The sequence below is a fragment of the Calidris pugnax genome, unplaced genomic scaffold (assembly GCF_001431845.1).
Source record: "Calidris pugnax isolate Ruff unplaced genomic scaffold, ASM143184v1 scaffold128, whole genome shotgun sequence".
Lineage (NCBI taxonomy): Eukaryota > Metazoa > Chordata > Aves > Charadriiformes > Scolopacidae > Calidris > Calidris pugnax.
The window spans coordinates 1838469-1862458 of NW_015090851.1; the positions used below are offsets into that span (position 1 = coordinate 1838469).

The 23990-nt window shown below is 36.2% G+C and overlaps 1 protein-coding gene across 1 annotated transcript in view; it reads right to left on the minus strand.

The window, feature by feature from the left end:
- The window catches only part of ARHGEF3 (Rho guanine nucleotide exchange factor 3), a 138734-nt gene that overhangs the window by 107876 nt on the left and 6868 nt on the right, over window positions 1–23990 (minus strand). Inside the window, exon 2 of the mRNA XM_014943251.1 lies at window positions 17463–17558. Within this exon, the coding sequence (XP_014798737.1) occupies window positions 17463–17558 (96 nt within the window). The remainder of the gene's footprint in view (window positions 1–17462; window positions 17559–23990) is intronic.

Consider the following 23990-nt stretch of genomic DNA (forward strand, 5'->3'; position numbering starts at 1 on the left):
TTACATCTCTGCTCTAGTGGAATGTAAACAGAGTTGCAGGACGCTTGTAATGAGTGAGTTCTACTGTGAGCAAAAGCCTCAGCAAATAAAAACTTGCCCTATAACGCATTCAAGATTTAACTGATTGCTAAGATGATATTAAGGCATTAAATTACTGTAGAAGACATTTATTGCACCTATGCTCTGGTATCATGAGTGTAAATCTTTGCACACCAGACTACAACATCTATTAGACAATAACACATAATAAAAAGTGGGTGTTATGTCACTTTTACAACAGCTTCACACAAAACCCTTTCCATTCTTACAGAAATCTCAAAGTGTACGAGTCATTGCATAAAACAACCCAAAATTCTAGATATCTGACTTTCAAATAAATACAGGTATATGCAATAATTGAGCTTGTTTTCCTACACAAGTTAGTGCTGGCAACCAAGGAAATTTATGTGCTTTGTTAAAATTTCCACTTCATGAGGTTTGTGACAAAGCAAGACAACAGGCATCCATACTGATCCCAAAATTTGCTCTGTAGCACCAAAGTTTTGTTTACCTGAGCAATTTCTAAACTGCTAAATTGGGCTGAGAAAAAGGTTTAGCAGTTTCCTCAGGGGAAACACAGCTGCTCATTTCACCAGACTACTAACTGTCCTCATCCATTCACCTCGCAGATGTAAAATCCTAAATCAACTGTGATCTGATGATGGATGAGACAGTTCCTGGGACTACTAATACCTTGGCAAAAGAGAGAGTCACAGATTCTTGCCGGGCAAAAAAATATTATTTGGATCGTTGATTAAAACAGTTTGAGTTGAAATGGGCAAGGAAATAACACTCAAGATTTTCAATGGAACTTGGTAACACAAAATCTTTTCCTTTAAGTAAGAGGTTCAGAATCCAAAACAAGTTTTTACCAATTCTAGAGTCCTTTGCCAATCTTCCTACCTACCCTTTGTGGCAATTACATGTTTCTGCAGGAAGAACTCAGTTGCTGAAAGGCTTGAGGCAGGAGCACGGTAGCAGAAAAACTTGATCATGTCCTATCTGTGCCGCTTATTAGAAAAGCAAAGAGAATGGACATTCATGGACAGTGCTCCTCAAGGAAGCACAAAGAGCTGCTTCAGTTGCATGAAGCTGCCACAGTAACAGAGAAATATAAAAACCACTATTTTGTTTATGATCACAAAATTATGGTATACAGTTTTTATAGACTGCAGTGTACATTAAGGGGACATTTCAGAGTTGTCTTGTTGTAAACAGGCTATTTAGGAGCTGTAAAAGAGACCTCCACAGGTTGATAGGAGAAAACTGCGCAAAGTACACATACAGATCTGAAGGCCACTGCTGGTCAAAAAACTCCAGTCCTACACGCACAGCATACATACACACTATGAACAAAACCATACAGGAATAATGTTTAAAGAAGGAAAGAAGAAATAGTTCAGGTGCTATAAGAACATACCTTTTCAATACCTTGATATAGATACTAAAAAGCTACCATGAAACCAAGTATTGTAATATTAAGTCCTCCAAAACAAAGGACAAACGCCAGTAAGTGAGAAAGTTTGGCTAAGCCTTAAAAGGAACTGAAACATTATACATTTTTTAATTAAATACCCTATGGTATTAATTAAATACACTCATGGTCCTTGCAGAAAAACACAACAATAAACATCTATTCACATACCGCTGGTAAATACAGCCCCCTGCTGCACAAAATGTAAAACCTGTAATGCAGTTACCTTTCTGTCACTGTGCTCTATGATCTTTCTGTAAATTACTATGTACTCTCATTTACATACAAAAACCTGATGGCAAGTGATAACAAAAGAAATTCCATTTCCTCACAACTCTCCTACTCCAATAAACAGAAAACTAAAAGATTCTGAATGGACAGGCATTAGGCAGCCTATCCATTGTAATACATACAAGAACCTTCCCTTTAAATTCTCCTCTCCCTGTGTTTAATCATTTTAATTTTTTTTAAAATCAAACTGTAAATGGTGAATACAAACGCATTATATACAAGTTTAAAAACATCCTCCAAAGATAATAACACACAGATTAGAACAATGAAAACTTCATGATTAATTTCAAACTCCTGTTGAAATGAAATGCAAAAAAATCAATTAAGTACTCCAGTACAAAACACATGACTAAGCAAACGTTGGGTTGTGCCAGATGAGTTGCAGATTAAAGAAGAAACGTTAAGGAGAGAAAATTATTTTTAATCACAGAATATAAACACCATGACAGGGAGATATTATTTAACCTCTGGATTAACCATATGATGCCCAAGAAATTTTAGATAGCTTTATCTCCTACAAGAATTGATTAGGAAGATGCTACAAAACAGGGATCACTGCTGATTAATTGGATCGCCACAGAAGTTTCACCAGATCATATCCTGACAGACTGGAAGGCAAGAGTTGGAGGGATTTATTATCATTCTGTTATTTCAGGAATAATAAACCAGCAGATTAGCAAGTAAATGTCAACATTTAATGATAAACTAATTTAGCCTCCTAAATCCTAATTTTTCTTTCTTCTTCATTTGCATGGTGACTGGTGGACATTTCCCACTATTTTCTGTTTCATTGTGGAGTGCCAGCATGTCAACACAGGACAGGGAAGAAAGATGAAAGAGCTCCTTAGGTCAGCTGTTAGTTCAGAAAAAGGAAAGTATCTGGGGGAAGAAAAAAAAACCTTACAAAATTTGACAGATGGAACAGAAAGGGTGCTATATAAAAAGGTACAATAAAAGCATATCATCACTTTCCCTTGTCTGCACTTTGATACAAATCACTTACTGATTTGTAGTTGACTATGACTTCATTAACTGCTTTAAATTAGACAAATAACTGAGATGAGAGTGAGGGAAACATACCTAAGTAGGCCCGTTACAACTTGCCTGATCTTCTGCTGTAGTAACAAATAATACAATATAAACTTTTGGATGTCAATGTATCTAAAGAAATTGCAGCAATAAAATTGTTTTAAGAATATATAAAAGAGTCCTCAGTTTTTTAAAATTTGCATGCAATGTGGTCTTTTTATAATCTACCTAGTCACATACAACTTGCCTTTTTATCTGCAGAATAGAACATGTTATATAGCTTTCAAAATAGAGCCATCTTTGTCTTATTGTTCTGTACAGAATGGGGTAGGGAAGACACTAAGAAAGAAAAATTACACCTTTTTGGTGCAATTTGCCACAAGAAATGAGTCTTTGAAACAAAATCTTCTCCACATTCAGTTACTCAAGTAATTGAATTAACTTTTCAAAATACAGCTTTAGAATCCACTTTTTAAATAAAGACATAACTAACTGGACAGCTAGTAAATTAGTTAGCTTCTAGCCTTCACCACTGAGTGCAATGCACAACGAAGATGATGATACAGTAGGAAACAGACTACCTACATTCCTGCAACAGATCAGTTAATTTTTCTGAATTTTAATTTATGCTTCTTACAATGACATTGAAGTTCAAAGTCAGGGGAAAAAAACCACAGCATTCTTAATACTAACAAATATAAGTGGATATTCTGAAACATTTGCAGGTATTTGTCAATACTTTGCAGTGCTCTTATTTTAGTCATGTATTCCTACTGAGTTTCTGTTCATAACGACCTTTGTATGAGCTACTATTATTAGCTCAGGTTTTCTTTTCCACATCAGAAGAAATAAATTTACAGATTTACCTGTGGAATTTCCTTGTGTAGTTTTAAGGCAGTGTAATGATACCTTACTACAGAAAAGCTATCTTTCATATCTGAGAGATCTGTAGATGACCAAATGTATTGATCTTGAAAGATACATATTCAAATCATCCTCTCTTACAACACTTATCTATAGAAATTTGCAGGGCCCAGAGAAAAATGCAGTTAACTTAACAAATTCACATATTCTCCAGCCTACTCTCCCCTGCCAGTCCCCCGAAGGAAAAACAAAGTTAAAAATCAGCATTTTGTTTCTGATCTTTTCTTTCCAAATACTACAATGTTTAAATGTTCCCATAGAAACATCATGTTTGTTTACCTTGAAAACTTTATCGCCAGCTCCCTCTGCAGTCAAACAATTAACTCAAAATATATAAACACCTATTATTTGGAAAAATATGAAAAGAAGTTTAAGTATCTTAAGAATCTCTAAATGAGAAGCAGGGTAAACATACAGGAAACAGATGGCTGGCAATGGGGGATCTCTGGGATTTTCTTTTTACATTTAAAAAGACAAAAGTCACAGACACACTTCACATAGGCACGTGGACATACACCCAACTCAGAGAATCATGATGTTTCAAAGTGGTTAACAGAATTTCATACTATTGTACATTTTATGTGTATTTACTTATGTATTTTATTGCAATTTACTCTGAGGGCCTTTTTTGTTTGTTTAACTTTTAAACTGTTTACTGGGTTTAAGTTAAGAGTTCTTGCTTTTTCTAAATCAGCCTAGAAGTAAAACATACTCCACCTACACTGGAATGCAACAAAACCTGGTAGGCTCCACTGAACATGGGTGCCTTCATTGAAAGGTGAAAGGTACTGGCCAAGGGAGGAATGTAAACCCATGTTAACTCAGCAGAGTTTCTTAGAGCTCATCAGCCAAATATTGCTTAAAAAAAACCCCGAAAAGTATAAAACCAGTTCCTAGGTAGAGATAATGAAAAAGCAAAAACAAAACCACAAGACTGAAGAGATTGTGGCAATCAGATTGTAAACAAGTATCAACTTTTGCCTTTGGGGACAACTTTCTCCACCCCAGGGAAAGAAGCAACAGAAAATTTCCATGGTCAAAAAGGTGATAGTGCTAATATAGCTATATTGAAATCTGTAGGATGCATAATTGCTACAAAGGCCTGGAAAATTTTACTTATCACAGAAACGGTGTGTTTTGAAACACACCTGCAGACGTAACCACAGTTAAGTGGTAAGCAGCTGCCCACAATGAGTAAGGATCCCTGAAGGGCTCATTGTTCCTGAAGTATTGATAGCAATTAATGGAGCCGAGGCTGATTAGCAGTAGAGGCGTAGTCTGGAAAGAACAGTCAACTTCACGTGTACTTGATGAAATCTTCCATAAGTACTACCAATATCATCTGTTTAATGTCGTATCCTGCAGCCTCTCTAAAGGAAAACATTGCCGTGTTCTTCTGTTTGCTTGCTCAAATGTCGTAGTTCTATACACAGTGCTTGGAGATCAAACATATCTCAGGGAGATCTTTAAATAATGTGTGTTTCCTAAAAATACATAGTACGTGCATCAAATATGGTATGTGCTAAAGCAGCTCTAATGGGGTTTGGGAGATGATTTTGGGGGATATTGATGATAAGTAACCCACTGACTCGGACAGCTAAAAGCTCTTATACTACAGCATGTAAGACACTGTATATATTAAATACTTACTGCTTATGATTCAAGTAGCACATCATTGTATATTTAATTTAGCCAGAGTTAAACATTTTTGGTACAGAAGTGGAAATTAAGGGAAATAAGACAACCTAAAAATGTTAGAACTCTCTTATAGCTGTAATTTTGCTATTGCTGCAAGTTATTTTTACCATTACTGGAACAGACTGTGAAGGAGGAAAGGAAATATTTTCCTTTGCTTGTTAATATCCTTCATATTCTGCACATCGAAATTTTTACTATTTCTACAAATTTTGTGGTTTTAGAGAGTAACAGAGAAAGAAAAGAAAATGCAGCAATATGCAGTATATCTGAATGAAATGATGAGACTCCACAGCATGAAAAAAATCAGCTGAGACAGATTTCATCCTTGTTGTAAACTATGCAAATTCATTTATTCTATGTTTGCATGAATGCACTGAAGGAGAAGTTCTTATCCCCTATAATCAAAACTTCAACTTGCAAATGACCAAAACATGAGTTAGGGATGCTGAGGCCTCCTTCCACAGTGTATTATTTATTTACATTGGTAATCCAAGCCTAATCACTATGCCCGTGTTATCTATCACCCTGTCAGCATACACTTCTCTCATCCACAGAGGCAAAAAAAAAAAATTAAAAAAAAAATCTTAATCTTAACATGCCAAAATGAGAAAGCCTGGTTCTTTAGACAAAGTTATACAGATTCAGCTTCTCAGTTCCAATGACTCCTGTTCCAACCAAGACAGTGACTGCCACAGAAAGTCAAAAATGACATTCATTTTTATTCATTATCTTTTCTAGATTTCACCAATATGCCCCAACAGGAAGAGGAGACTTTTAATGACAGGTGGACCGATAAATGTTTATACTGTCTTCCTACAAAGTAACTAAAAATTATTGGTTTTAAACACTCTTCAGCTCTTTAAAAACTAAATCTATTTCACGCTCTCTACACATTCTTTGTGAACATTCCATTTACTTGTATGTCAGACTGTAAAATCTGTGTCAATAGCCTGTTCACTAACACACATTTATGAACAAAATACCATTGTACACAGCTTAAGATGGGGTTACCTTTTACTTGTATAAAACCTTCTTGATATTGAATTGGGACCAATTAGGTATTTCAGAAATGTTTGTTCAAACTCCCTAGGTTAATGGATATAATAAAGAAGAGACACGTAACAGTGAAAAAGCAGATAGAATACAGTCGAGTCATAACCAAGCACGTAGCAAATGTCTCAAGAGATGTAACACCAATAGAAATTACTTGAAGTATGACCTAGAGACAATATAATCACATGTACAGAATGTAGGTGACAGCTTTAGCCAGGAAGCAAGGACGTGATCTTTTTTTTCCACCAAAAAAGAAGCAGTAAAGCCTCTGGAAAAAAAAAAAAAGAAAAAAAACCCCACAAAACAACAAACCCAACACTAAATATTAGCTACAAGCAGCATCCTTAGACCAGTAAGACAGCTTTTGAAAGAAGCAATCAATAACTCTCACTTCTATCTCGTTATACAATCCCACAACAAAGCAAAGGACGGGTGGGAAGGGGGAAGGAGAACAACCAGAAACCAGAGGGACACCAAGAGCACCAAGTTCAACACCAAGAGCAACTTGTTAGGCTGTTTTTGCAGCTCTGCTGACTAACTCAAATTCGGATCAAGCCTGCCATCTTGTGGGATTCAGATTCAGGCTGCAGGCAGGCCAAATGCCTTTCTTAAGGCAGCAATCAGGATTTTTTTTTTTTATCCCATCCAGGAGGAGGAAATGCAATCCATACCAAGTTTTGTAAGACATGATGATTATACATATGTTTAAACTTGTATTTGCCTTTGGGGCGTATTTTCTTCGGTTACAAAGCCCACTTCATGTGTACATGAGACTTAAGTCGGCAGTTGGCGATTGCTCTTACTTTAACCATTTCAGCACATTCTCATCTCTCCCTGGCTCTGGGTGTGCTACAGAAGCTGATATGAGTCATCCTCTCCACGTTCTATGTTGCTCTCCTGGATCTTCATCCACTTCCTTTAAGGGACTGGCTCCCAGGCTGCAAGTCCAAATGCAAATGATTCCTTCATAACAATTTTCAATTCTACTACTCCTTTTATGGGCAGAGAAGTACATTAAATAAACTAGGAAAGTTAGGTAAGATAGAGTGGGAGCTTTAAAATCTATTCCATAAATATTTATCTGCTTTATTAAAATAGTCTGTCATAATTGTTAGGTTATGCTAACTATCCTGAATATTCTTCAGCTTTCCAAGGAGATTATTTTCTGTCTTTGCAATAAGACATTACTAGAAAACAACTAATTCAAGGCCTTTTGCAAATAAAATTAGTTTTATGTATCTATCTAAAGTGTTAATCCACAATTTATGGGACTTCCTTTTTGCAAACACTGTAACCTTGTATTCTCCAAACATGTATGTGCCTTTTGTAATCACAAACATCTGCAGTTAAACTGCACTTGACTAGAGGCATTTTAATTCAGTTCTTCAGGATGACTCATTTCTGCTGATTGAACAAGGATATAGGAGAAACAGGGAAAGTTGTTAAACTTGTTTCTCTTCTCACTCTAATTCCAGACACATAATTCTTCCTTCATCAGTTAGCAGCTGGCAAGAGCTGCAACAGAATTATGATGATTTATGTCACGAAACCTTACTTCCCACACAAGTTAGGAGTCAGCCTGAGTACTTGTCTGTCTGTGAGTTACAGTATGCAGCAATTTAGCTACCCTATTCTGATCATCATTAAGGAAGAGGCATTGTGTGATTAAAACCACATGCATTAAGGTAAGTATCTACCATGTGGTATCTACATACTACCTCATCATGAAAATGCAGATTTGCAGCTGCACACCACTGCTTTCCTGTCTTACTTTTACTCACATTGCAGTCATCTTTTTAATCTCAGTTTACCCTTTTATTTCTATTTGTTTTTTTAATACCAGATGAATTTATTAAAAAAAAAAAAAAAAAACTTCAAATACAACTTGCACAATACCCCAGAACAACTACTTTTGCTATACCAGAGAGCTTCCAAATTTTAAAGCTCAGATAAAATGATAATCAACAGCCATTAACATAACCCATATGTTCAGGGAGCAACCTGATATCTAGCCACTGGACAGAACCTCACTGTAGGACCATTTCTCCTTACTAAATAAAACTGCATTAAAACCTAGCTGTGTAATTATAAGCCTGGTGGGTCCTAAATAAGTGAATGACTAAAAATAGGATTAGGTTAGCAACAGCTGTTAAAAACCTAGAATTACAAAAGTGAGAAAATGCTTCACAACTGAGACGAGAGCTCAGCCATAGTAAGCCCAACCACTATGGATTGAACAGACTGTATTGCAATAGAAATGCTACATAAATATACACAGGCACATAGTATGTTTTCCGCAAGTGTGAGTGCGTAGCAAACATTTAGGGCAGCCTGAGGCTTTCCCTCCTCCACCTGCCTTCCCTTCCCCACCTTCCACCATGCACACTTGTTTTAAATACTAACCTGCATTTCTTAACTTTTTGCCACCCAGTAGTTTTCTTTCTTTTCTCCATGCTTTCCTGTTTCTTTTTTTTTTTTCATTATCATCTGAGATATAAAACAAGACCAGCCTCCTAAAGAAAATGCTCTGTTAGAAGCAGGTGAACAAAGTACGTCAGTGCCTTCAGCACTCTAATCAGTTTTTCAGCAGAAAAACTTTTAAGTTTCACTCTTTTTGCAATACTTTACTTACAAGTTAATTTTGCAATGAATTAGTCCCAGTAAAATAAACAGAACTGCACAGTGTTCATAATATTAAACAAACCGGGTATCTTCACTATATCCATTTTTTTTGGTGACATATTGTATACAATACTTAAGAACTGACAACCGGGATTTGATTCTAACAAAAATGTCTTTAAAAGTAGGCCTACATCATTCTTGGGCTGGCTCTATAAATTCTTGTAGCTTCATACTGCTCCACTGAAGTCAGTACTCTCACTAGATGAGCCTACTTCCTTCCTTTGATCAGACAGCTACATACTACATGTATATTTTTGAAGCCAGAAATCTTTTTCCAATCATTTAAAATAGTAATGTTCACCTACGAAGTTCTTACAAACCCTAGAAAACAAACATAACAGGTACTGCATCTGGTTATGAAACAGCACCAAAAATAAAGATCAAAAAGAAATTTTTATTCATAAAATGTTTTTAAATAATGATTAATTATCTAAAGAAGATAAGCATGAAATTGGGTCAATTTATTTGAGATTACTTTTCCTTATATATTTTATAACTCTACCATTTTAGGATAAAAAACACTAGTTTTGGCAAAGAAGTCCCAGTAAAGTAATCAAATCCTGTAACTCCCCACTTCCTTGGTCACTGTGCCCTACCCCACACTTACTGCATTTTTTCACCCTCTGAGTTGTACCAAGGAACTCTTTGTAGGGCTGTGCTACATATAAAATCACTGAAATAAAAATTAATGTCCTTTTGGGAAAGCTATTTTTAATATTATTTTAAAATTTTAAAATTATTTTCATCTAACTCACAAAGTGGTTCAATACAGTATTAGCACAACAGAGGTGGCGGCAAGTAATGGTGAAAATAGGAACAGGCAACTGAGAGGCTGAAGTGTTTTAAATTAGCTTCACTGCAAAAGCCAGATTATTGTGAAGTCTCACTCCCAAATGTTTTCCCAATTTTAAAAAAAAAAAATATTCTGGTCTGTTTCAATGAATTATTTTCTGTGTCTGTTTATAACGTTCTAGTTCACATTTCTAAGGCCATGATTTAAAAAAAAAAAAAGAAAGAAAGAAAGAAAAAAGACTACGACAGTATAAGTAATAACTTTGCTCCTAATTATATTCCACAGTATACCACATCCCTTGCCTAGGGAAAGGAACAGCCAAGCACCAAACAATGTGTGAGGCTTCAGTGAAGACTAAACCACGAACTTTATAGAAAGCCCAAGCCCATGAATTCTACTGTCTTCATCAGTCACTTATGATATTAAGAAAAAAAAATAATAATTTTTTTTTCTGACAAAAAAGTTGCATTTACTTGAAGTTACACAAGCTTTTCTGGGTTACTATCACAAAGTTAGCAAATCATTACTAATTACTCAGATCAAAAAATCAAAATAATAAAAAAGCATAAGGATCTGGGATCCATGAGTAATTTTAATAAAGTCTGGATTGTCATGGTGAAGAATCAAAATTTTGGTTAAAATTAATAATTTGCTTCTTATTGGTGATTGTTTTTCTCACATCTTCTGACAGGCCTTAGTGACTGAAGAAAAGCTTTAAAATCTCATCCTAATGATCAAACACAGCAAGTGCCATGCTTCCATGGATAACTGCACCACCTTAAAAATCTACTGGAAAAGAAAACATAAAAATAAATCCTTCGTGTAATCTTGAGTGACCTTCACAAAATCAGAGACAGAAGACCATTGTTGGATTATTTTTTTTCCTTTTTAAATAGAAAACTCAAGAGAAGCTAATAATAACTTGGACCATTTAAAAAGTGGAAAACACCCAAAGTACATCTCTTTCTGGAATACAGAACAGTACACAATTTTTTACTCCTTAATATTTGTTTCTGGTAAATATTTATGGTTTTCTTATCAGGGGTAACAGCATATATTTGACTAAAAGAATGAATATTTGATTATATAGATAGTATATACTTCGGAACAAACCATAAACTCACGGCTGCATTCAACATTCCTCTATTTAGAGCTGGTCTAGTTTTAAGAACTGCAGAAGCCAGATATGCAAGAGCAACTAGGTAGTGCATACATCCCTGAATCTCTGGGTTTCCATATGGTACTTCTTTCCTGCCTCGAAATCTCAACCACAATGAATTTATGGGATAAGCTTCTAGAATCCTGAGGACAGTCCCATGAAAGATGGTAATTTTTACCTCTGTGCGTCCCTTTTCTAGATTATCTCTTTAAATAGGAGCAGTGCTACGTTTTGTAATGGTATCTGGCTCTCACATAGACAATGCTGAGCTGGACAGACTTGTTACGTCGATAATGAGCAGGAAAAGTAGGCCCTTCAAACTTTGGGAGGAAACACTGAGACATCTTCTTGCAGAGACCGTGTTGTAGGCGTGAGGACACAGCCATACGTAGGACAGGCAGCTGACCTGCCCTCATCCCAAGGGCTGCCCAGCCACAGCTGCACAGCAAGAAGCGGTGCTGTGCATCACACCAGGCAGGGGCAGGAGTAAGATCCTAACAATCTCCCTGCACCCTAGATATGCACACAATCTCTCTGCACGCCAAGATATAACAGTAAGCTTTTCTCCTTCAATCTATGCAATTATGGAGCCAGCTTTGCACTTTATTTTTGTAATACCCAAGCTCAGGATCTAAGTTAATCTTCCTTCTTACTATAGAGACTGGAGTTTCAATAGCTGCCCATCTTCAGTAAGTCACCAAAAATAATAGTTACAAATTGTCAATTTCTCTACAGTAAATTTATCAAAAAAGCAAGTTATTTTTCTGTTAAAGTTTACTGCAGAAACAGCCCTGATGAAACACATAGCACTCAAAAAAATGAGATTCTAAATTAAAGTTTTCACGACAGACACTTAACATTGTTATTTGCACGCCACTGCTCTCTCAGCCAAGAGTAGCACCAGTACCCACACGCCTTTACAGATTACAAAAATATTTTCATCTCAGATTGGAGAGGAAAGCTGAAACAAAAACAACCTAGTCATTACAGCGGAAGACAAAGAACAAACAAAAATGATTTAAAGACGTTTCTGTCCCCAAACTCAGCTTAAGTCAAGTCATAAATCAAAGACAGTCAGAATGCACTGGAGCCCATGTTACAATGCCTGTTTGGTCAGTTTTAAAATGTATAGATTTATTTCTTCAGAGTCTCTTGACAGAGGGAATTTTCAGAGAGATTTGCTCTGAATGTGATGGTGATTGTCGTAGAAAGAGGAGAGTGTTGCATACTCAGTAAGCAACATGACAGAGTATTTGGAAACACATATGGAAAGCCAAAGTACCACAAACTCAGTCATGGAAGAGATGCAGAACCCTAAATTTCAATTATTAGTTTTAAAAAGCTGAAATACTTCCTGACTTAATCCTATGTAAAAAGATAAAGAAGGGACTAGCAAGATTTCATCCAGCCTAGAGGAAGCACATTATAAATCCACACACAATAATAAAAACTGGAAAAATTCCAATTCCCCTGCACATTTGTTTTGAAAAACAACATGCCAGCCAGCTACTTTGCTAGTAAGCGTAGATGAATTGACACAGTTCCCACTTGCTCCCTTATCTTTAGTTCCTTTCTTGCAATTTTCAACATTAAGAAACTGAGAATCTGCCAAAAAGGTAGCTTCTAGAATATCAAGGCTCTCAAGCCTTTATTTGTTCAAGTGCTGTTCCATAATAGCTCAGATAGTGAATGGTCATAACATCAATTAGTGTCATCTAAATTTCTCCGTATTCCTGCTTATCAAGAACAGCTTAATTTGATTCACACATGAACTCTGCTATGGTACCCTCTAGTTATCAGACATTTACAGAAGTCACACTAGTGCTACCACCAGCACTTTTTTGCTGCTGTAATCTTGATTATTTACGTTGGGTGGAAAAAAGCAATAAAAGCAAGTGAAGCATTGCAAGTTTAAGAATTCAATTAACTTTATTTTGTAGAAGTACCAAACTATGCAGATAAAAAGCACTGATGAAACAGAATGAAAGAATTTGTAAATCACTGTACAACAAGACTGGGAACAGAGCAGACAGCAACTACGGTAAGTTTGAACTTTAGAACTAAAATTCTTGTATTTTTGGTGTGGTTTGTTTTTTTTTTTTCCAGAAGCTTTTCCATATCTTATCAGAGTATATTCCTTTCTGGTATTAGCTCTAGAGAAAGAAAGCAAATAAGGTTTCAGATGTGCCCTTGATAGTCAGTAAAGTAGTTAAACCATGGAATTCCCAATACCCATTAGCATTTTTGGGAGACTGAAACTAAGAGTTCTTCCTGCTGCACTCCTTTCCATAAACTTCAAAATTCTAGCTAGTTAGTACTGTAAGCACACTTTGTCTTCTATAAAGTAACACTATCATCTTCTATAAAAAGGGAGAAAGTAATTTAGTGAACTATTATTTATTTCCATTTTATAGTTTATTCTCTAATCTATCCCCAGTATAAAAATATATCATGCCAAAAGTATTTATGGCAGCTTTATTTAAAAAACAAGATACCATGCAGTAGGCAATTTATGAGAATAAAATACTCACTAGTAGTCATTAAAACATCCCTTATGCTTTATAAATGAAATATACATATATTGAAGATCCCAACTTTAAGGAATGGGACAAGACAAAACAATTTATACTTATCACCTGAACAAATGCACCATGCTTTTACTGAGCAAAGTCCACAACAACATTCACACAATGCATGCAAGTTTAGCTACAGCACTTGAGAAAGCATCACAATAAACTAAGATTACGTGGATAATTCCATCGCAACTTGTTGTATAATATTAATATTCTTTATATTAAGTGTATCTACCCATTGTTCACATTTTAGTAATAATTTATTCAAGATAAAAAAATTAAGAACTGTGTCTTCCGTCTGTGAGTAAAAAACATCCCCAGTCAATTATTTACTCTTTCCTCTGTTTCTAGGGGGCCTGAACATAAAGCCTTACGCAACATCAAAGCCTTTTACGTGCATCGTGAGTAATGTTCCAATGCTATCCAAGGTCTTGCTCAGGGCCTCTGCTCTTTGGAGACTTTTGACTTGATTGAATAATTTACAGCATTACTGCATACTTTTAATAGCATACATTCCTAATCTTGCTATGACTAATACCAGTCCTTACTAATAGTCACATTTTCGTGAAAATAAAACAACTGAGAACCCATCAGAAGATAAATATGTTTCAAGAATCATACAATGAAAAAAACAGTAATAAATGCATGATGCAGTAATGCAGTGCAACATTGGACTTTATTAGCCCAAGGAAAATAATGTTTCTTCAGCTCATTAATACTCCCTAAACCCCTCAACAGGAACAACAAAAAAAAAAGTTAGAAAACTCCAAATATATTCCACATAAATCTAAATGAAATAATCACCGTTATATTTACTGCACCCACCAAGTAATAGCTGAGTCACAGATAGTAAAGAACTTGTCAGCCACATCTTACAATCATTATACCAAACAAACATCAGACTGCTATTCAGTTTCTCAAATCAAAAAACTAAAATTCCACAGATTTCAAATGTGATGCCCTTTTAACAAACAAGGGTTTGGTTTACAAAATAAGAAGCTAGTAAGTGTTGTCGGTTTATATGCAGGTTGAAACAAATTTAAGAAGATATAAAGCACACCTACAGCTGGGTTAAATATTTTTAGCTCCTTATAATTCAGCACAGACCCCCCAATTTACCCTCAGAGATAACCTGGCTATTTACAGCACTTCTATAACCCAATACATGGTACTTAAATATAAAAGCATATCACAAAACCTATGACAGCATATACTATTCTCTGCTGACAGAAGAGCTAAATCTCAATATATCTTTAACCGCTGAAGTGTTGATCGATTTATCTTTCAGTAATAAACACTTCAGTGTCAAGACAAGTCAGTCCAAGTTTCTACTGCCCCTGATTAGCACTCTCATAAGCTGTCACATACTTAATCAGAGCCAACAAAGTCTACAAGGTGAGATTCTAATTTAAAGTTTTCACTTCACTTTTATCTTACCAATCAAAAATATTTATCAAGCATACATCCACATATACAGCAGTAACTATACAACCAGTCAGTGAAAAGATTTCTATAACCACGAGAGTATTTATTTCCAAGTGCCATGTAAATTGCATCAAACTAATTCTGCAATGTGAAACGATTCTCTACATAGCAGTGACACACTCAATAACTTGGCCTAGCACCAACAGAGACAAAGGGAAGGACTTTCAGAGTATGTCTGCTCCTGCAGATCAGTATTTGGAATAGTGGATATTTATTTAAGCTCAAATCCCAAGGTAATTTTACAATTACTGAAAAAATAAAAGTATTTTATCTCCTGATTAGAACTCCTAATCATCCTAGGATATTATATAAAAAGATGTATTTAATTCCTGAAGAAAACAATCTCTGCTCTAACCTCTGACTAATTTAATGAAGAATTGCAGGAAGGCAATGACTACAAATATTAGCAAGTATGACTGAATGCTTATCAAAGAAATTGTATATTAGCATACACAAATAATATAGTGAACAATTTGCCTGGGGCAGGGGAGCAAGTAGGACAGACACAACCAAAGACAACAACTAATAGACAAGTAAATTCCACTATATTTTCCACCACCTTCCCTAAATGGTTACAAATTACATATTTGTAACATATCACACCATTTATTCATGATACTCTAATACCTGATAACATAAGTTGTACTCTCCCACTGCTTGAAGCAACATTTCCAAGAAGTGCCATAAGCCTCACAAAGAAATACCATGCCAAAAATGAAATTATATTGCCCCATTACACAGTCAGAATAAAAAATAATAAAAGATATCAAACAACATAACAGTATGTGACAATTCCCCACCCCTCATTAGATTTGGGAGTCAGGAAGCAAGCTCACAAGTCTTACTCATCCCACCCCTTTATCCAAAGATTTTGTTTCTAGCTTCGAGGATGTTCCAGATATAGTAGTAGAATACTGGGAGAAATTTAAAAAGGAACTACTTTCCAAGTACTTTGAGGCTGTTATTTTAATTCTACATAAAAACAAAACCAAAAAAAGATTCTACATGATTCCCTGACAAGCATCCAGCACAAAATAGAACAATAATTTGTTAATATTTCTTTAATTATTTAGCTTTTCAAGAGTATTTCTCAGACTACAAAAACAATGTATGGTAGCTTTTTGTCTCTATGGGTGCCATGCTTCCTGTCTTGAGTTTATTTGGTTGCTTTCTACATGGTAAATAAACAAGGTAACAAAACCCTAGCTAAACCCCAGTGAACAACAGCAAGTAAAAAATCAGCAACCTCTCAATAACAGGCTCTCATTAACACTGCTGAAATAGTCTCAATGCCTTCTCAACACCCTGTCCCCTCCACGAAAACAACAAAGGTGCTAAATATTGCATGGTCAGTGGCAGTTTTCACAAAAAAAAATTCCTAAAGTGTCCATATCTACCATTGAACAGTATAATTTTTTTTCTCCAGTACAGAGTAAATTTTTTCTTTTAATAAAAAGCAGAAACTATTGACTTTGTAATGTCTCCCAGAGCACGAACCTCAGGACACCAGAAGCCTGCAGAATACTGAAGGGTCCCAGTAATAATATCACACAAGCACAGCAACAGCATTGGGAGATTAAGACATTTGCCACGTGAAAGATTCCATGAGTACAACTGGTGCACTGTTGAAGTGAACACAAGTTTTTCCATTGCACATCCCCCATGACACCCTGGCCCACAGTCCTCTGCTAGAAACCAAAAACCAAAAATAAAATAAAAAAAACATTTCCCCTTTTCTTTATCTGTTGTTAAATAACACAAAATTAATGCAAACATTTACAACAAATAATTATTTTAGTCAATTTTAAAACTATATCTCAGAATATTGCTGAGAGATCTGGGGCTGTTCAGCCTGGAGAAGAAAAGGCCCCAGGGAGATATAATAGACCCTTCCAGTACCTGAATGGGGCCTACAGGAGAGATGGGGAGGGACTCTTTATGAGGGCGGGTAGCAATAAGATGAGGGGTAATGGTTTTAAACTGAAAGAGGGGAGATTTAGACTAGATATTAGGAAGAAATTCTTTACCCTGAGGGCGAGACACTGGAACAGGTTGCCCAGAGAAGCTGTGGGTGCCCCATCCCTGGAGGTGTTCAAGGCCTGGCTGGCTGGGGCTTTGACCAACCCAATAGATCAGGTGGGAGGTGTCCCCTGCCCACGGCAGGGGGTGTTGGAACTACATGATCTTTAACGTCCCTTCCAACTCTAAACATTCTGCAATTGCTGTCTACTAGCCTCTTAGAAAATTACAAGTAAAGCTTACCAAACTTTTTCTTCTTCCATTCCTCCTCTGGCACATTGGTTTATTACAGCAGGGCTACTCATGGTAAGTGCTGAGCTTTCAGAATTCATTTTTTTTCTACAAGGAAACAACAACATCAAAAAAACATGAAAAATGCAATAAAAGTGAAGAATGTGTTTACTAATTCACTAGAAGAACAAAATTTTAAGATAAGAGCTTTTAGAACCAAATACAGTATGTTTTACTCACTTAAGTAAATGTCCTACATCAATGGGATTAATTGGATGAATACATTGAGAAGGATTTGGCAGTTTTGTGGACTTGCTAGTTACGCCAAACTCAACACTGATTGTCTTTTGTTTACTCTTCTGAACACATGCCAAAAGAGTTGATGTCAGCAAGCCTGTATCCAGGGCTATGCATAGTGTCAGTTATGTTAATTTAGAGCAGCAGTCACAGCTAGTGTTGCCATGGAATGATCCACACAACATTGGGGAGAAAATTTCAGTTTCTGATACGTAAAGATACAGAAGCTTTTTAGCATATTTTAATAACTTACAATCATACTTTGCTTATTTGCAGAAAATAACAATTCATTCATGCCTGAAGTTACCCTCAAAAACAGCACAGACATATTCAAATACTGGTAATAGCAATTCCCAAGTTACAATGCTTCCAAAAGGTCTACATGGCCAAAGGCGCTTCAAGTAAACTACTTGCATTGTAAGAACAAATCACGTCTCTAGATAAGGCAAGTTAATTTCAGCATGAAACACTATTATTTTTTGGTAACAGGATCCACAATGTTAACATGGAACTTCTTACACTTATAGCTTCTTTCTTTCTATTTTCTTTGAAAAGAGAGAGAGCGGAAAAAATATTTTTAGTCATCAAAGTAATCTTATTTAACTGGATTTGACACCTGGTTTCTATTATGATCAGCACAAAGGCCTAATTGATTAACAGAGAACAGGTTCCACTGCATATTAATTAATATCTACTAGAACATAATCAGAAAATAGGCTGTGCTTGTCACAGTAATAATCCCTTGCTTTTTGCAAGAAGACATAGAGAACCATTAAAAAGCTGGTTTAACCTGTGTGAAACCTGGGTCAAAAATCTGACTTGACAGTCACTGACAGCATGAAAAGCTGAGTACAATCCACAGTGTCCCACTAGTGACAGGCACATTAGGCCAATCTTCACAAAACAAGTACTTTGAAAAAAATGCCAATCTTGTCTCAAAATTCTGTCCATGCAGGAGTAGATAAACAGCCCTAGCAAGCAAGTTTATCTGATAGAAGTCCCAAAATCGGCAACAATATTTGATCCTGACTGGAATTGTGGTCTTCTTTTTGCCTGCCCTTTGCTGTGAACAGAGCATGCAGCACTGCCATTCCAGAGAAAACAGAATAGGTGCTTAATTTTGCATCTTTTTACATCCCTCATAATATAATGGAATAAAAATTCTGCATAGTCTGTTTCTGAGCAAATTTGTTTCTTCAATCTTGTTTTGAAGATATGAAAAACTATTCTGAAAGGAAGAATAATAAAACTCTCACCTCGGTGAGGGTAGGAACAGACTGTTAGCCATCTGACCTCTTTTTGGATCAGTGCCTGACCTCAAATTTACTCTTCATTCTCAAGTTGGACCACTTGGAAAAAAATCAAAAGTAAAAAACCAAAAAAACTCCAAACCAAAACAACAACAAACCACCAAAACCCAAACTCACTCAAAACCCTAGTAATTCTCGAAGTGGCTCAGCAGGTGTTGAAAGTTAAATTATTACTTGCTTCTCTAGTCTATAATAGTGAAAGAAGAGGGGAGTTGTTCTTAAATATGTTTTGAAGCAACAACCCAAAAGTCCATCCTTAAACATCTTCTGCAAAGTTCCCCTCTTTCAGGAAGCGTTTTCCTGACAGGGCAAATTCAAGCTTTTCTTTTCGTAATGAATTTCTACTCTCTATTGGCAAAGCCCAGATGCTTCAATGACCATGCAAGTTCTGCCAACAAGAGTTTTATGTCCTCTTACAGTCACTCATATGAGTAAGATCAAAGGTTCAAGGGAAGGTTAAAGCAGTCCATTAATTCTCAAAGTTGGAAGGGGAAAGATTCAGATTACAAAACCACAAGCCTGCCATTCCAGAAAAACAAAACAAAACAACACAACTTCTACTGTTCCGTTGTGAACTAGTACCACAGCAGTGTAAGTTCTCGATGTATGACTAAAGAAAGTGTTTCCGGCACTCGCCTCCCAGCCCTTGGAAACATCTAAGCAAACACTCCATACATATCTCTCCGTTGAGACTTCCACACCAGAACTAGAGTAAAAGCAGAGGACAAAAGCCGTAATAAAAATTACTGTGTTACAAACTTTTCTATTACTTTAACATATATCTAACAGAAAATAAATGAAATAAGGCATAAAACCAATTTATGTTCTCACATGTTCCGCAATTAAAAAAAAAAAACCCAACAAAAAAACACATAAAATGCGGCAACCAAAGGCACAGACTTCGCCAAGTGATGAAGCGAAGACGTTTAATGTTTTCTTTTTACAGCATATATAGTTTCTCTCTTGTAATCACGCGCTGTGCTCTCCACACAGATAGGTTGTGGGGCCTGTCCACACGCTGTTGTGAGCAATACAATTGGCTACATAGAAGTGTTCATGTGCCCATGCTAATTAGTCATTGTTACTTGTTTTGATATTGTTATCTATTTTGCTAACTTGGTGTCTATATTGTTGTCCTCACATCACCATACAAGGACATTGTTTACTGTTCTCAAGGCTTCCTTCCCATCACTGCAAGAACACCTGCCGAGCTCTCGCCCAGCAGCGCGTCTCCACAATTCCTCACTCCCCACAGTAAAATAATACAGAGAGGAATATATCTTGTCAAACTTCTCAACTCCCTCACATTCCCAGTCTAACATCTGAAAAAATCACTAACGCATTGTACTCCTTCCCCTCAACAACCTCAGAATCTTACAAAAATCTGCTTCTGGTGTTTTCTGTAACATAAAAGGAGGGCATAAAGAGGCAGTAAGCTTTTTGGATACTGTAAGTCATATTCTTTCAAGACAACAGTCATGCTCTCACAGCTTCCACTGCTCAGTTTCCAGTAATATGAGAGATCTGCCAAGTCACCCACCAACTGAACAAGTGCACTCTTCACTTACACATGTGGAGAAGAGAGGCATAACTGCCAGCTAATACAATGCTGGACAAAGATCCTTCCTCAGCTACTACTGACAAAAGCGGGACGAGACGCACCACCATGCCTGCCTGGCCCTGTCCTGTCCTCTGCGCTGCAGCAGCCAAGAGCACACTTCCTCAAGATGGGAGCAGGTCATGCAAAGCATCCCTCTAACACTCCACCCACGCCAAAGAATGAACAATGCTCCAGCAATATCTACCATGTAATCCCTGTCTGCTACAGCATAAACTCCTGCCATCCTGAATTACTTTTGTATGTATCAGCCAGTTTCAAATCATACTCCTCCTTCCTTACTGTCTTTTGAGATGGAGGAGCTTGTTTTGAGACCAAGTGACAGTTCAGCATTGCCATCCTGCAGCACTTCTCATTCACAGTTTGGAGGTTGGACAGCAATGAGTCAGACAAGCTTCTGGAAAATCATCAGGGATGCTCTTTTGTCATCCTATTCCTGACGACAGGTCGATACAGGTCCTGGTTCACTCTACCAGGAGCAGCAGGTAATTAAACAGCTGATCCCCACATTACTGACAAGTTTTATGGCCTTGTCAAAATACCAGAAGCTTTTTAGTTTCTAAACGACAAATGGAAAATTGGTATCCATCTACACTTTCCAAAGCCATGGATACCAAACACTACCACTGTTTCTCTTAAAGTCTTTTCAATGAAAAATTCTCAGCCTGTAGATTCTACCGACTCATTGTTGTGCCACAGATTACTCATAAACTCTTTCTTCAGAATAACTAACTGTTTTTAAAATAAAAACTTTTATATTTTAAGATGTATAAGGTGCTATCTTTTTTTTCAAGCATTAAGAATATTTTGTGGAAATATTTCTAGTGAACACAAACTGCTTCAGTAGGTCTAAAATAAAATTGAATCGTTCTGTTATGGGAAGAAAAGTTATTGTAAGGCTTATACTTTCTGAAAATGTTCATATTCAAAGTGAACCACACTAAAGCTAAAACTGGCAAAGTAAAATTTTGTTTGAAATATACTGCTTTAGGATTTATTCAACCAGAATACTAACACCATCCCCAGAAATCAGCCTCCAGTAATAGCAACATCTTAGAAAATGTAATGCAATTCAAGAAGGAAAGGAACAATGTTCAGAAAAAAAACATGCTATTCACAGGTGCCTCTTTCTAAAGCACCATCCAACTCTTGTTTGGACTTGAACTTTATGGCAGAGGCACTATACGTGATGAAACTTGAAGGAGGAAAATAAATCTATCATCTTTCCTCTTAATAACATGAAGCCAGATGCCAAGGAAAGTCAATGAATATTAATTTAAGAGACTCTGCTTCAGACTATTCTGTTCCTCATCCTCTGTTCGTATACAGAACCTTGACTGTTCCAGATAAAGAACATGCACTTTATTTAATTAGGTGCTGTCCTAGAGATCATGCTGTGCTGTATTAGAAGGAAGCAGGCAAAAGGCAATTCCAGAACAAAAACATAGGAAAACAATATCAAAGGCTTTATTTATAGCAGCTATGTTTAACACCTACTGTCACTATCTTATTGAGGGAAGAGCCTCGAAGAAACATCTGTGCTGGTTTTGAAAAGACGTCAGAAATTTAGCATACTTAGCCTTCTATGACCAACTATAGATTGTTTAATACTAGAGTTCCCAGAAGGAAGCATGCACCCCAAAATTCTCTTAAGACACTCATTTTTATGCTTCCACTAAAATAATTTTTTATTATCTGATGCATTATCAGTCCATCTGCCTTAGAGTAGATTCTTACATCCCATAATGGCAGAGAAAAGCCTAGTAGTGGTAAGCCACTAGCTCAAGAACTGAAAAGTGTCTTACATTTAAGTGCATTATATTCATTTATATTTAGGTTTAATTCTGGGGGTTCTACAATTGCCCTTAAACGGACAAAAGGGGAAAAAAGGATCTAGTATAGCACAGCACTCAAGCTTCCCAACACCTGCACAGAACAGTATTATAGGATCATTTAAACACAGAAAATGAGAAGGTTCAAGGAAAGTGTTGAAGCGACAACAATCCAGTGGCTCAAACCAGCCTGTGATTTCTATCTACCAGACTGAGGAAAGTATTAGCTGATCTTTTTTAAAATAGTGACTATCTACACAGAGCCCATTCTCTTTTTTTTTTTTTTTTTCTTGTGTTACAAAGTGTAGATACACTTTGATCCTCAGGCTAAAAATCTTTTTTGCCTTTCCCTCCACTCCCTATTTGTATCTCTAGACAAGTAAGACATTCACAGTAGCAGTAGTTAAAAAATAACTTATCATTCAACAGCTGTTCACTACAGTTAAAGTAAAAATAACCAATATCTTCTGATAAAACATGTTCCCACAGCTCCTTACCTTCACCAAAATGCTTTGCATTGTTGAAATAGTATCTTGTTATACTTGGTTGATAAGAGAACTGTGAAAAAAGCTTTACTGAACCCTAAGACCTCTCAATGCAGAAACTATTATTCCTTTTAATAAAAAAGGCAGCATAAGCACCACAATAGTAATGTGCATGTAGTACAACGAAAAAAAATTAAGGAGTGTTACACACCATCATTCTCTCAAGCAGAAGTCTTTATACTCACAAAATCTGAACAACAGATTACTAATTAGCAATCATACATCATAACATCTTTAATTTTAAACAGACAATTTTCCATTTCCTTACTAGCTGCACAGAAGTCTGCAATTTCTAGTGAACAAATACATTTATTCCTGTATTGTCTTCTGAAAAGTCACACTTCCACACACAAAGTTAGCAAGCACATAATATCTCACATGTCGATAGCACTCAGCTCCTAACCAGCAACCGCCTTAGGCAAATAGCTCATTGAAGGGCAGATTGAAAATTTAAAACAAACTTCATTATTTAACTGCATAACAAAAAATACCAAACCCAATCTTTTATCCAAATTGTTTTTCCAAGGTTTTTAGATACTGCAGTTGCCAAGCATTTTTATACCACTAAAGCATACTTCAGCAAAATCAGAGTGAAAACTCAAGAAGCTCTTCAAGAGTATTTCTCCTGACTACAACTCCAATTAGCAGGCAGTGCTGAGAAATTTCATATTGCATAATCACTTCAATCCAAGCCTAGCATACCATAAACTTTCTTTCACATGCACTATGGGTATTTTTCAAATAAGTTTTTACCTCAATGAACATGTGACATACCACTACCTACCTTCTTGAAATCTTTATAAATGTACCTGAGGCACTAAAGAATGAGATTTTGGAGGACCTTTTTAAATACGTATTTTTAAAAGGGGTTTTATTCCTGTCCATTAGGTATCTCATTAAAAATTGTCACCTTCTATCCTCTTAAAAAAGTGCAGATA